We start from the raw sequence: 15,066 nt of genomic DNA, 5'->3' as shown, positions 1-15,066 counted from the left end.
GATCCGATCAACCTGGCTCGATCTGGTCATCGTATCCTCAGTTCGGTCGACCGATCCCTCGATCGAACCCGATCTGATCTCTGGAAATCTGATCCTGCTGTACTGAGTTTGATCGACCGATACAACCGTTCGGTCGACCGATCAAGGCTAAGTCCAACCCTACAAAACTGCTAGTTTCCTGCAAAATAGAATTAGACATAATAGCAAATAATATATAAATCAATAACTTGACAACCTTTGGACTATCCGATTCTAATTTCAAATTTCCTCCAGAAATCTTAGGTTGAACCGATGCTTACAGTTCCCTCACCGAGGAACGCATCTTCACCTACTCCTCTCAGGAGAAGTTGCCTGTTGCTAGGCCGATCCTCCAGATTGACTGGACTTTCCGCCTAGGGTTACCACCCCCTAAGATCTAAGGTTATCTCCCCTTAGAGTTGTAAATAACCTAGGGTTACTACCCTTAGGACCTAAGGTTACCTCCTCCTAAGATTTTTCATCTACCTAACCGCAACTAAAACTTTCCATCACCTAGGGTTACCCCCTAGAATTTTCCACTTGCCTAACCTCAGTTAGAAATTTCCATCACCTAGAGTTATCATCCCCTAAGACCTAAGGCAACCACCCCCTAAGGTTTTCCACCTGTCTAAAGTCCACTAGGACTTTTACCTAAGACAACTTAGGTCTTTCCTACAAGCTCAATCAATCTTGTTAGATCACAACATAACTTAACTTTAGACCTTTTGACATAATCAAAATCCAAATTTGATCGTATAATATTTCCCGTACTAACAATTACATGCCAGAAAAATTTACATGCAAAGAGTGGAAACAAATTTTTCTAACACAGACTAAGGAGAAAGAATAGTTTATTACTTGGAAGTTTTGAGCCGTTTTTCCTTGATTCAACATATTTAAACAAGAATTAGTATTAATTTAATCATCTAAACTTTCTTTTAAAAAAACAAACAACATTCCACGTAGCAACCTTGACCAGATAGATTTAAGTCAAATTCTGCCAGCAGAGATGCTCAGGAATGTGATCACCTCAGCTGTTTCAGACAAAATCAATAGACTAGGAAAATAAACGAATATGTTCTCGAGAAGTAGCAGTGTAGTTGCAAGAAATAGATAATAAGACGATTTTTGTTAGTTCACTTTAAAAAAAACGAAGAAGAGGAAAATGTAGCAAGCAACTCCTTGAGAATCAAAACGGTGACATTAGCATCTGATGCCCTTGATGAGTTCTCTAGACTTTTATGCGTACCATGAACGAACCTGTTTTTAATCAGAAACCGAAAGTTGTTCAGACTATTAGACATAAAAAAAAACAAAAAAAAATACTGAGAAAAACAGCATCGCATCACCATTCCTATAAAGGCTAACAATTTGATCCTTTTACCTGTCAAAACAGTCTTCCTCTACTCATTTTGATGTATAATTAATCAGTTCACAACTAAAGATAATTTCCAGATCTAGATCATGTTCAGATATAATTATATAAATATTTATTCTATTCTCATTTTATTTCTAGACTTTAATTTATTATTTTATTGAGCTGTGTCTATTTTATTGGATTGTAAAAGCCTATATAAAAGCTTCAAGGCTGTTGTTCGAAGATAATTTCTTCTATCAGCGAACAGAGTCCTGGTGGCAAGAGGGATGTGGTGTTCAAGTCACAATTATGGAAACTACACTGTTATTATAGACTTTTTTAAACATGAAAAAAAACTTGATATGCTAGAAATATAAAAGCAGAAATAAATAAAAATTACATTTTTAATTTTTTAGAAATAAATGACATTGAAATTTAAACCTGAACTGGTTGGATTAATTTATTTTCTAAATGAATTGTTTTCTATATATTTGCACGAGTAGCATTTCCAACTTCATGTGAGAATGCGATCTAGATGGAAAACTTCAGTGCAAAAACAAGTATGCCAGACTCACATGAGGGGAGATTTGATGCGTCGGCAGAAACAGCACAGGAAATTCCCACATTGGACAAGGCTCCCCTTATAATTCCACATGGGAAGTGTAGAAGCATGCTTGTGGCTTCAGATGAAGAGCCCTGAGATGCTTCATTGTCTTCTGATGAAGGATCAATCAATACACGAGTAAACCAACGGAACTTATTGTCTTGCAGAACAAAGGTGCCCTGAAACATATTGAAAATAGTTTGTATTAATTCTTTTTTAAAAAAGAAACTTCTACAGTCTTATTGAAATTCTTATTAAGCGTACTACCCTGTGATTGGTCTTCAAATTATCAATCTGCTTCTTGAACAGTTCTGACCAGAATTCTTTGCATATAAACTTGATTGCCTCAAGATGATCACTAAAACGAGGACGTTCCACAGTATACCTGCTCAGAGACAAGTGATAAGTAAAAATTATGTCACGGATTTTTGAAATAGACAACATTATCTTTATGATCTCAGAAACCATGTCATGCTGATATCGGAGGGACAGAAGTATGGGAATTTTTAGCAAAAATATTTAGATATACAAGGCGCACAATCAATTCTTTTATGCAACCTATGAGCTCCAGTGTATCTTAGCTAGTAAACGAGAAATCCTCTCTCAGGAAATGTTGCTAAACCAAACATAAAAGTAGAGCATAACACCCTATAGTTTATAAAATCACTCTTTTTCCTCAGGAAATTTGAGTGGTTGAGAATCAAGACAATTACCTAATGGCACTTTCTCATTTACCAAGTGTTACTTTTATTTGAAGAAAATTTCTCTTATTTCCTTTATCCGGTTACATAGAATGTAGAATGAGTCGTCTCCAATATTCTCCAGTAGAAGCTTAGATCTGGTTCGCAATCTATTTTTTTTAAGAATCATCCAGCCTAGAATTTTAACATGCAGATGCAACTGCACTCCACGGAGCATCGGTCCAGGTAATTTTCCTATAAAAGAAAGAATCTCATGGACTAATAGTGCAGACAATGCCCAAGTCATGGTAGAAGTGGACAATGATGGTGATTTGCTTGGAAATTTGCAATGTAACAGAGGAGTAATATCATTTCAAGAGGGTCTACAGTGTACCAAAAGATGATCTTCCAACTAGTCTATACAGATTGCTCTTACAATGCAACTATTCTCATACTATGGCGTCAAATGTGGATTCTAGGCATACCAAATGCACATTGAGATTCTTTGCTAAAGTGTTTACTTGATCCACCTCAAAGATACAAAATAATAATAATAACAACTAATTACTAAGACTTGGCTGGATCTAGCCAATGTGTTAGGGGCATAACATGAGAATCCTCCATTCCAAAAAAGTGAGCTCATATTGAGCTTTTAAACTGGTTATCTCATCTCTATTTGGTTTGGGTGTCATGTGATGGAATGTTAATCGGTTATAACTATGGGTATGATGTTAAATTTAATCTCCATAAAATAAAACATGTACTTCTGAATTTCTTTTATTGTATCAACCCAGCAATGTTTGTTGCCACCATGATGCAACCACAATCTTAGCAGTAAGATTAGTGTCTGCTAACAATAAGATGCATATGAGGCAATCCAATACCAATCATGCTTGCTTAGAGTACATCCATTTGATAATTGGTTCACTTCAAGTAGCAATCAACCAAAATATATGCAAGTAAATTGATAACATGATAAGGCCCAGTTGGTTAACCATACAAACAAATTTTATGGGACAGATACTACAATTTCAAACTTAACAACAACAAGTAGAAAGACTATAACTTCCCACTAAAATAATCTGCTAATCAAGTTGAGTATCTTCTTTTGTACCCTGAGCTACTCATATTAACAAACGTCCCTCCACAATTGCTAGGGTCAGATTTTTAACATTCTCGAACTGCTGCCATGATGATATGAAGCGCTTTAAATAGCAATGTTTAACTAAATTGTGATGTTAAACAATTAAAAAAATCTCCATGCATTGATTCACGCCGCATTTATCAAATTGTTTGCCTTTTCACCGTTCATTAGACATATGAATCATGATAAGACTTATAGGATTGACCCAAGTAAAAGTATCTATAATTGTACAAATAAGAGAAGCCACAGTCCAATTACAATATCAATGACCATGTTTATCCCATCGGCTACTTCGTGGAATCTCTATTCCTCTGACATTCGCAGTTATCGTCCAGAAAAGATAGTTCTTGCTAACTAAACCGAAAGTACTCAACGAAATCACACAATCCAAGAAATTAAAAACTAGGGTACAATGATATGGAAGGTAAGGAAGCGAAAGCCTAGGAGACATCTGAGAAGAAGGCTTCAAGCAATACAAAGAGCGGAGGGAAACCTCTCGATGAGCTGGTGGCCGACCTGAAAGCCGATCGCCTCGATCCGGCGGGAGGCGAGGTCCGGTTTAGTGGCGTAGAACCTCCGGCCGTACGCCGACACCATCTCGATGATCAAGCCATCGAAGCAGCTCTCTGCTACCTCCCTCCCCATGATCTGTTTTGTTTCGGTTCTGCCTCTTCCTCCTCTGCTCCCGTCACAAAGAAGGGTATTAATTGGGCCAACGATGGCCCATTATCGAAAATTCCTCAAATTTTAAAATCATCAAATATTATTTAAAAATTCTTTAATATTATTATATCATATAAAAGAAGATAACACATAGTTTCATAAATAATTTTGGAATATTTATATCCGAAAATACTATTTAAATATTTTATTTTTAATATTTTAAAAGTTTTAGAGTTCAATACATAGATAATATAAATATAGTTTTAAACTTAACGAGTTTTTTTAAGAAATGACATCTATTTGTTTGCATTATGAATAGCATTAGAAAGTAAAAGGAAACACTCCAAGAGGATGAATGCTAACTTCAGCCCTACAAAATTATGCACAAGTTCTCAGACAAACAATACAATTCAAGGATAGATTAAGCAATGAAAATCTAGATTAAGAATCGTCCTCCACAAAGGATGATGCCGCCGGATTCTATTCGTCGCCTCTGTATCAGCCTTTCAAAAAGAAGATCTTCAGTTCGCTTCAAGTTCAGGTACTCGTCCATGTCGAATGAAGATGCACTTGTTCTGCCATTGGAATGATGATCTACGAATCTGAACTTGCTTTGACTTCTGTTGTGAGAAGCCATGGAAGAGTTTTCGATTCCACCAGGGCTCCAACTCCCCAAACTGCTCGTGATCTTACTGTCATTACTGATCTCAGCACCTGCCTCCTGAGATTAATCATGACATGATCATTGTTAACTATAAAACATTTTTCTCCTCAGCTAATAATAGGAACTGTTAGATAAAGTAAGGCCAGATGGTAACCTGTGTCAGCATTGTTGCAGCAGCAGCATATGAGTTGTTTCCTGTGGAAATTGGAACTCCAGGCTTGTCTTTGCAAGGCGAAAATGGACTAGTACTAGTTTCCCATTGCAACCAAGGAAGAAGAACACCGTCCGCGTCAGCAGGCACTGGCCTAGCTCTCATCAAAGTGTCGTGAGTTACTGTTTTGAAGTTGTTTGATCCAAGATCTCTAATGCTTGAGCTTGTATCGCTCCTTTCTCCATCGAAGGAAGATATATCCGTATCTTCAACATTACTAAGAAAATCTGCTAAGTACTGCTCTGCTTCTTCAGTCAACCGGTTAGACATTCTTGTTTTGTCATTGCTCCTCTGGGAAATGTATTAACCAATTAGTTGTAATACCGGTGAGATTCATTTACCTTTTAGTATAACAGAATTCTTACTCTTCTTGACCGCAATTGCCTTTCTGGAACAGCAGGACTTGTTGAAGGCAGCAAATCTTTCACAATTTTGCAGAGCTCCTGACCGCGTTCCTCTTCCCAAGCTAACTGAGCTAACAATTCCTGCTTGCGTTTCTCTGACTGAATTAATTTCAATGAAATATTTAAGAGAAATCAGAAAGTTTCAAAGATGATTAGGCATCTCAAAATATCACAAAAGGTTAGATCCCACGAGATACTACAACAAAATTTCTATGTACGAAAAGCAAAACTGTAAATTCATTGCATGTCCATGCTAAACAAAGAAGACATAGTGGGTGTGTATGTGAAAGAACAAGAGCAAAATATGAGTTATTATTTACTGAAGACATGCAGTAAGGGTAGGAGCTCAAGTTCAAGAACATACTTTGCTACATAGATCAAGAAGAGAGAACATTTTAGGGTGAATGACTTAAGCTGCCATTTATAGGGGCTACATAGTCCATAAAGACAAACAAACTAGAATGAGTATGGCAGGACTTCGAAGACAAAGGTAAAACTGAATGTATCTCGAAATAAAATCTTAACATGCCTGTTCAAGCTTGGTTGTGTAGTTTCTTCTGATTTCAACAATAGTTTCCAGAGCTTCAGAGCTTTTTGGCTGAATGTTATTCCCATTAGAATACTCTGATGATTCTTTTGTAGCCCTGAGCTGTATAGAGAATGATAAGGATTAAAAAAATAAATAAATACATTAACCAGCCATTAAAATCAAAGAAAAAAAAATAGCACAAGACATCCAACGTTTGATCAAAATTGTCAAATTATGTTATTCTGGTAAACTACTTTATTAACCCATTAAAATTACAATGAGATCAACAAAATTAATTTTGTTGGAGACCAATAACCATTAGAATAAAAAGAGACAAATGATCAGATTAGGCTGAAACGATGATCTTGATCAATGTGACAAAACCTTTTCCTGGACATAGATTGTTTGGAATGTCTTTTCATCGCCACATGTTCCTGAACGGAAATCTCGAGCTTCATCATCAGTTAATGAAGAAGAATGGCTCTGCGACAAACAAACACCGAAAGAAAAATACATCCATCAGATATTTGAGTAGTTGTAAGCCAGACACATGGTTAGTATGGTGAAATGACATAGCAATGATCAAGAAAAAAAAAACTTTTCTCTGCCAGAATCGGGTATGACTCTTTGCCATTCTTTCTAAAGTATAGAAATTTTTTAAGACTATCTCAAATGAAAGGGAGAATCAAGTTCATGGAAAGTATGAAATTACCGAGTAGTTATCTTGTGAATGGTAAAAATCCTTTTGGCTCATAGACCTGCTCAGAACACCGTTCTTCACTGCCCTATGTGATGAAGACAGCTGCAATACATTGTTGCAAGAAGTCTTTGATTTACTTTTAATGCTCGAGCTTTGAGATTCCACATCATTCTGTAGTGAATTAGAGAGGATCAATATTATACTCGTGCATGGTTTAAAGGCTCTAAAAGAGTTCTGTTCATAATCTAGTGGAAACGATGCAAAAGCAATCATTGATGGCACAATTTAGCAGCAAAATAGATGCTTCTCCATGATGAAAGATGTGTAGTTACATCTTTCATAAGTGATGACTTCGTTGCAGAATGCTACATCGGTCGAAACTAAAACCAGCAAATTTAGTCAAAATTGACTTCGTCAAAGCGAGGGGACAAATACCTCCGACTCGCTGTAGCGATGCCGAGCAACCGAGACGGATCGCCGACGCCTCGAGACGCGATCGGGCACGCCCTTAGGAAGCACTGCCTGGCGATCAGGAGGCCTCGAAACGGACCTTCCGCGCTGGCGAGACGACTCCGTCCCTCTCAAGTAGCTTGCGACAGAGCTCCGGCCCCGATTCCTGGCGCAGGAAACGTCGCTTTCCTCATCCGACTCCGCCCTCGCCCGAAAGAACTCCTCTGCGAGGTCATCGACGCTGACTTCGGGGACACCGGCCCCGCGGACCTTGTTGACGAACCTGCTGCGGGGGGTCGCGAAGTCGTCGGTGCCAGGAGGGGTCGGGGGGAAGCGTCCGGAGTATCGGCCGAGGCTCCTCGATCTGCGGTTGGTCCCGCTGCGGCTGGATTTGCTGGCGCCTCCAGCGGAGGGGGCGGCTTCTCTGCCCTTGCCTACCGAGGAGCGCCCCGTGGCCGACCGGAAGGACGCCGTCGCCATCACCTGTTTAATCCCAGTAGATTAAGATCGCCAAAGCGAGGGATTTCGGGACGACGGTGGTAGGCGGGGAGAGCGAGAGGAGGAGGACGACGGCGGCGGAGAGACCGAAGATTTTGGTTTTCACTTCCAATTTCTTCGATTTCTATAATTGTTTTACTTTTTGACATAGAAAATTGTCGATGGAATCACAGGAATGCCACTGCTTAATTCACACGCCGTCCTGCCCGTCCAGCTCAAATCAGAGATTAATCCGAGCCGGTCACCAACCGGAAACGGTTCGAATTTATTTTTGGAAGTTGCGAGACGTTTGTGATTAAGGAATTAAATATTATGGAGATTACAATAAATAATGGAAAGTATTTATGATTAATGATTTAATATTGTTATTCTCGACCATTTAATGACGACTTTTTTTGGAAACGTCTTAATATCTTCCATCGACGTTTAATCTTGTGATTTTTCAATTGATTTTTTTAAAAAAAAAATTTGAATTATGTAGAGGAATAAATTAACAAAAAGAATCGCTCATAGATTGGTTTACGGCGTTATTCAAAAAAATAATTAAAAAGTGAGAGAGATTAGAAATGGCGCCAAATTTAAAAGAGAGAGTGTGGGCCCAACAATTCAAACATGGTTGGCAGAGCACTGCACGGGGAGATGGACTCAGTGGGTCCTAATTGAAATATATTAAAACGTTTTTAGCGCTGGTTGTTCGACTGGTGTATGGTTCGGCCCTACTCCTTGAAGACATAGCAAGTTACCCGGACTTGATTGCCACGTGCATGAGAAATTCGACACCACGGACATGCGTCCAGCAAAAATCGATTCTTATTATTTTGTGGGTTACCGTTAAGCCCGTTTATTAATTACACTGTGCCCGTGGAGTCATTTTTATCAAGTGGGGATAAGTAAGCCCCAGGGCCAGCCCTGATTTTTGGGGGGTCATTGGGCGAAAAGAAAAAAAAGACCTCCATAAAAAAATATATAAACTTACAATTTAAATATAATTTAATAGAAAAATTTGAAAATCAATATATTTCATTTAAAATATGATAAACTCCAAAAAAAAAAAAAGATATTTCTCAATATTCTTCAAAAAGTGTAACACCATAAAAAATATGTTTCCTAAGTTTCTCCGAAAACAAATATAGAAAAAAAATGAAATAATCATTAAAAAAAAATCTATATCTTCTAGCATTTTAAGAAGCAAAATCATCAATAAGGTCTTCAAAATTAAGTTTTTCTAACACCTTATATAAAATTGTCAAGTCATTTATATTCCAATCATTATCATCATTTTCTCTCAATTCTTCCTGTTCATTTGTTACATGATTATAATCATCATTTTCTCTCAATTCTTTTCACTCATTGATTGCATGATCATTTAATTCTCCTTGATTACTCGATTGCTGCTCATTTGTTATATGATCATTTAGTTCTTCTTAATTTTTTTTTTGTAATTCATCAACTGAATCTTTAATTAAAGAGTTAGTTTTAAAAAACCTACGAAGAACACCTTTGTCAGTTTTAATAATATATTTCACTCTTTTTCTTTTATTTTTTTTTTTTGACTCTAAGATTGATATTTTTTTTGAAAATATATTTGTATTATAAATTTTAAGTGTAAAAATAAAACATACAAAACCAGCAACAAAACTAACAATGAAACAAACACAAGTAGTGAAAATAATAGTCAAAAAATAATAAAGTCTGGTTTGATATATTCTATTCTATGACAACTAAATTGGGATAAGTTATTTAAACACTTTCAAATCTATAAGAAAAATTATAAAATATTGACTCGAATATAATATTAAAAATTAATATTGAATATTAATAATAAAAAAATATAGATAAGTAGGTAATTTAAGTTTTAAGTTTATATATTGATGAATGATTATATTGATGAAACTAAAATTTTAATTAGAAAATAAATTTTTTTAATTTAATTAGAAGAGATTCAAAGGAGAAGAAGGGAGGAAATTAGCGTTCAAGATTCATACTTTACTTTTTAAGGTCTTATGACTTATGTAAATAAATTAATGAAGAAAGAGTTGTACAAGAAATAAAATTTTGGAAAGAAAAAAAATGATCTTTACCTTCCTTCATTTTTTTTATTTTCTTTTTTAGAATTCTTCTAAATTTATATATATATATAATCAAATAAAATATATTTTTTAAATTTTTATTAAAATAATCTAATTATATATAATATATATTATATATACATGTCAAATTTGGGGCCCCTAAAAATCGGGGGCCCTTGGTCGTCGCCTCCGGTGACATGTCTCAGGGCCGCCCATGGCCAGCCCCAGTCCTAACAATCAGGAGGCCCGGGGCGAAACGATCAAAAGATATCCTTAATTTTTGTTTCATAAAGTAAAAAATTATTTATAATGACTTCTTCTAATTTTTCTAGATGCAAAATCATCTATAATATTATTAATTTCAAGATTTTCTAAAATCTCTTTTTCAATAGATAAAATTGTTAATTCATTCAATCTCTCTTGTGACATTGTTGATCTCATGTATATTTTTAACAATTTTAATTTTGAGAAACTCCTTTCAGCTGATCCTACGGTAACAAGCATAGTTAACAATATTCTATAAGCAATTGCAACATTTGGATAACAATCTATATTTTTCACAAAATTAAGAATATCAATTGCTGACATTATCTCATTTGGTAAAGTCACTTGTAATATTTTTAATTCCGTAAACAAATCATCTAACTCAACATCTAATGAATTTTCATGCGTAAAAGTGGATGTTAAATTAATACAACATTTTCTCAACTCATCATTATCTAATGATTTTAATGTTTTCGAATCAAACAAAAAACCAAATATATTTTCAAATGCTTTCATTTCATCAAATCTACTTTTCAAAGAAGAAATTGTCATGTCTACAACAATCACAAAATAATCAATTCTAAAAGATTCTTCCGGTGATAGAGGAATTTCATCATCTTCTTTCTCATCAAATTATTTTTTTCTAAAAATACGACGTTTCATTGACAATATTGGCTCTATATTCATATCAGATGCAAGACTTTTAGCAATAGTCAAACTTGTTGCAAAACCATCGTTCCTATATTTTTCAAAATATGATATTACACCATCTAATTGTTTCATAACAGAATCAATGCATATAGATTTTGATTGTAACTTCTTACTTATCATATTTATAGCAAATAAAATGTCATACCAAATAACCATACCAAGTAAAAATTCAAAACTTTCAATTGAGTTAATTATACTTTCAGCTTCACTCTTAGACTTTGCATCATCACAAATGTTATATAATTCTAATAAAGCACTTCGCACTTCAAGAGCCTGAAATCTAATAGCTTGAACACTTTTAATACGACTTTCCCAACGTGTGTTTGAAAAAGATTTGATAGTTAATCCTTTCACATTATCAAGTAAAACTTTTCATCTTTTAGGAGAACTTGAAAATAATGTGTATATGCGTTGCACTACCCCAAAAAAAGAAACAGCTTTAACACAAGAATGTGTCATATCACTAAGAGTTAAATTAAGACTATGACAAGCACATGACATGTATAACGCTCTTGGATTTATTTCAAGCAACCTCTTTTGAACTCCTTAGTGTTTTCCTTTCATATTAGAACCATTATCATAATCTTGACCTATAATATTTTCAATACTAAGATCAAGTGATTTTAACACATTTTTTAATTGATTAAAAAGTCCAAAACCAGATGTATCATTAACTTTTAAAAACTCTAAAAAATAGTCTTCTATCTTCACATTGCTAGATGACATATTAACACATCGTACTATGAAAGTCATTTGTTCTTGATGACTTATATCTGGAGTACAATCAAGAATTACTGAAAAATATTTTGCCTCCTTAATTTTCTTAATGATAATACTTCTAACATTATCAGCTAAAAGAGAAATCAACTCATTCTGAATTTTATGACCAAGATAATGATGATGAATTTCATGATTTTGAATGCGTCTAATATGATCTTGCATCACAACGTCAAATTCAGCAATCATTTCAATCAATCCTAAAAAGTTTCCATTACTTTCTTGATATAGTTTCACATTAGATTCTCGAAAAGTCAAACAACGTTTAGAAAGACATTTTACAATTGCTAATATTCTTGTAAGAACTTGTCTCCAACACTCTTTTTCTTTAGAGATTTCTCGTTGTAGATCTTTATCAATTGTTTCATTTTTATCTAATCTCATTTTTAATTCTTTCCGAGAGTTCATATTAGTTATATGTTCAATAGAATTTTCATGTTCTTTAAGTCGTTCACTGATATGTTTCCAATCTCTAAACCCATCATTTGCTAAAGAACTTCTATTACTTTCAGATTTAAATAACTTACAACAAAAGCAATAAACTTTATCTACATGTTTACTGTATACCAACCACTTTCGGTCTCTTACCTCTCCATTACTTAATTTTTTAAAATAATGAGTACTTGAAAAATATTTAGAGTAGTGATCAAAAGGAAATATGAGATTCATTTCTCTTATAGGCCCCTTTTCAACTAAAATATTATGTGCATTATTATCAAGATTATCCCAATTCCTTGGATCATATATATCAAGTGGAGGAATAAATTGTTTATCAATATTAGTATTCTCATTATCTACTACATTAGTAACATTTTCATGCTCTCTTAAATTATCTTTATCCTCATTAACATCATGAATTTCATTAGACTCATCATTAACGTCAAAAATTTCATTAGACTCATCATTAACGTCATGAATTTCATTAGACTCCTCGTTAACATCATATATTTCCTTAAGCTCATCTATATTATCCCTATTTAATTGTTCTATTCTTTTTTTTCTTTTGTCACATCTAGAAATATGTTTTCTAGGCAGCATATTATAATGCACAAAATTACAATAATTGCAAAAGTATAATTTAAATAAACTGAATAAAACTATAATTTAAATTAACTGGAATAAATGCACCTAGAAGAAAAAGAGGAGTAGATGACAACCCGCAACCGCCGCAACTCGCGAACCTCCACAACGCAGGCCGTAGAGGTTCAAAACCTTCAGGTGCAGTGTGCAGAAGGTGCTAGACTGCTGGTGTAGCCGTGTAGAGAAGAGGCAAAGGTCGTTGTGGCGCCGTCGCGGAGTCGCCGGTAGAAAGGAGAGCAAACAAAAATGAAAAGAGAAGACTAAAAGAAAAGTGAAGTAATTGTAAAAAAAATCTAAGAGAAAAGAGATAATACGAAAGCGTCGGCACTCGGCAGAAATATTTGCAAAAGCTTGAGAGGCTTTAGCAGTTGAGCTTGACAGCTTGCTGCTTGTCTGCTTGTGTTGTGCAGTTGTGCGGCGACGACGGAAGAAAAGGTGCAACAGTAGGAGAGCGTCAGCACTCGGCAGAAATTGCAAAAGCTTGAGGCTTGAGCTTGTCTGCTTGTGCAGTTGTGCGACGGCGGAAGAAAAGTGAGCTTGTCTGCTTGTGCAATTGTGCGGCGGCGAAGAAAAGTGCAACAGTATTAGGACCGCTAGGTTTACTTTACAAAGCCTAATTCTTAAAACAATTAATATATATATATAAACATTAAACGTTGTGGCTTGTGGGCCCCTCCCAAACTTGGGCCCTGGGCAATCGCCCAGGACGGCCCGACCTCTGGGTCGGGGCTGCTTAGAACTGCACACGACGGAGTTTATTCGGCATTGACGGGGAGTTTTTACTTTTGCTCGGGCCCGACTTTAGGCATAGGCCATTAAAACCTATACTTAGGGCCTCGATTTTTATTGGGACCTATTATTTTTAATGTATTAAATATATTTTTATGTGTTTTTTAAAAAGAGAATGGAAAAAAATATGACTCACGTGATTAAATATTTAAATGGTCTCAATCTTGATCAAAGCTTCAGATTTGGCAAAGATCTCCAATGGAAAAAGTCATAAAAGGACTCTTTTTTAACAAATTAAATTTATTTTTAATTATAGATATTTTTTTTTATAAAATCTAATATATTCCTCTTCAATATCTCTCAGAATTAGAAATTTTTTATTTTATCCATACAATACAAAATAAACAAGTTTTTTTTTATTCCCCCTCTTCCCCTTTTCCAACTCCCTCTCTTTTGCTTTTCTTGCTTATTAAGATTGGAGAAGAGAAATCACATATAACATTAACATGTTGATCCAGTTGGTGCTACTATGCTTCTTGATTAAATTCAAATGTTGATGCATTCATCCATATTGTGGTAAATAAAAATGGAAGATTTTATTATTTTTTAGTAATAACGAGTTAGATAGCTCTAGCATTTTACTTTCTTAATAAATATTAAAATTAACTTTTATTTAAATATATTTGTAGTCATAAATTGTTCGATTTTCTCTTTATCTCCATTTTATCATTTACAACTGCTTTGGTTTAGTTTAGGTGATGAAAAATACTATTTGTTTTTTCTTTTGCTCTGTGCTAAAAAGACTCCAATTTAATTTTTGATAAATGATAATGACTGATTAAGTCTCATTACGATCTTTATTTTCTAAGGATTGTATTAAGTTTTATCATTTTATACATATATTTTTTATTTATTTATTTTTTATACTTTGCCAATGATGATAAGAGAACGAGAGCATGATTTCTTTTTTTTTTTTATCATTATTCTATTTCATTGTTCTTATTTCCTCAATTTTATTACTTTTTATAAGGATGATTCTCTTCATCTTTTATTTAAGTAATTAGACATACTTTTATCTCCTTTTTTTTTTTTTTTCAATTTTAAATAATTTTGAATATATTTTTTTTAGGTAAGTAAATTATAAATTTATTATGAGGTGTATTATTATATCTAATAATAATACTCTATTTAATATGGTAAAATTTATACTTCTCTAAATTAGGTTATCAAAATATGAATATAAAAATTTAATTAATAATTTTACATTTCAACAAATGAGAAAATTAAATTTTTTAAAAAATATTTTTTAAAAAATAATATTTTAATTTGTTAAAAAAATTTTAATCTATTATTTTCAATAAATCTGGATGAAAAAATGTGAAGGATTTTTTTTTTTAAACATGTCAAATGCCTATTTTTTTTTTCTACCTAGGACCTTAAATAGGTTTGAACCGGCCCTGCTTTTGCTAATTATAAAACATCATACAATATTTATGACAAACTTACGAACAAAA

The 15,066-nt window shown here is 34.1% G+C and overlaps 2 protein-coding genes across 2 annotated transcripts; both read right to left on the bottom strand.

The window, feature by feature from the left end:
* Nucleotides 1-852: 852 nt before the first annotated feature.
* Nucleotides 853-4,479, bottom strand: LOC122056156 (trafficking protein particle complex subunit 6b-like). The gene is made up of 4 exons (XM_042617969.1): nucleotides 4,297-4,479; nucleotides 2,247-2,364; nucleotides 1,951-2,158; nucleotides 853-1,278 (listed from the first exon to the last, which is right to left on the bottom strand). Exons 1-4 carry the CDS (start codon nucleotides 4,446-4,448, stop codon nucleotides 1,250-1,252), a joined length of 507 nt encoding a protein of 168 aa, XP_042473903.1. The 5' UTR covers nucleotides 4,449-4,479; the 3' UTR covers nucleotides 853-1,249.
* A 324-nt stretch (nucleotides 4,480-4,803) lies between these two features.
* On the bottom strand, nucleotides 4,804-8,133 carry LOC122056155. Its single transcript, XM_042617968.1, has 7 exons — nucleotides 7,410-8,133; nucleotides 6,987-7,145; nucleotides 6,659-6,757; nucleotides 6,275-6,394; nucleotides 5,707-5,844; nucleotides 5,285-5,632; nucleotides 4,804-5,187 (listed from the first exon to the last, which is right to left on the bottom strand). The coding sequence occupies exons 1-7, from the start codon at nucleotides 7,902-7,904 to the stop codon at nucleotides 4,903-4,905; spliced, it is 1,644 nt and encodes a 547-aa protein (XP_042473902.1). The 5' UTR covers nucleotides 7,905-8,133; the 3' UTR covers nucleotides 4,804-4,902.
* Nucleotides 8,134-15,066: the final 6,933 nt, after the last annotated feature.

This window comes from Zingiber officinale, chromosome 3B (genome assembly GCF_018446385.1).
Source record: "Zingiber officinale cultivar Zhangliang chromosome 3B, Zo_v1.1, whole genome shotgun sequence".
Lineage (NCBI taxonomy): Eukaryota > Viridiplantae > Streptophyta > Magnoliopsida > Zingiberales > Zingiberaceae > Zingiber > Zingiber officinale.
The sequence above is the reverse complement of the archived record's forward strand: the minus strand, read 5'-3'. Positions and strand labels throughout refer to the sequence as shown.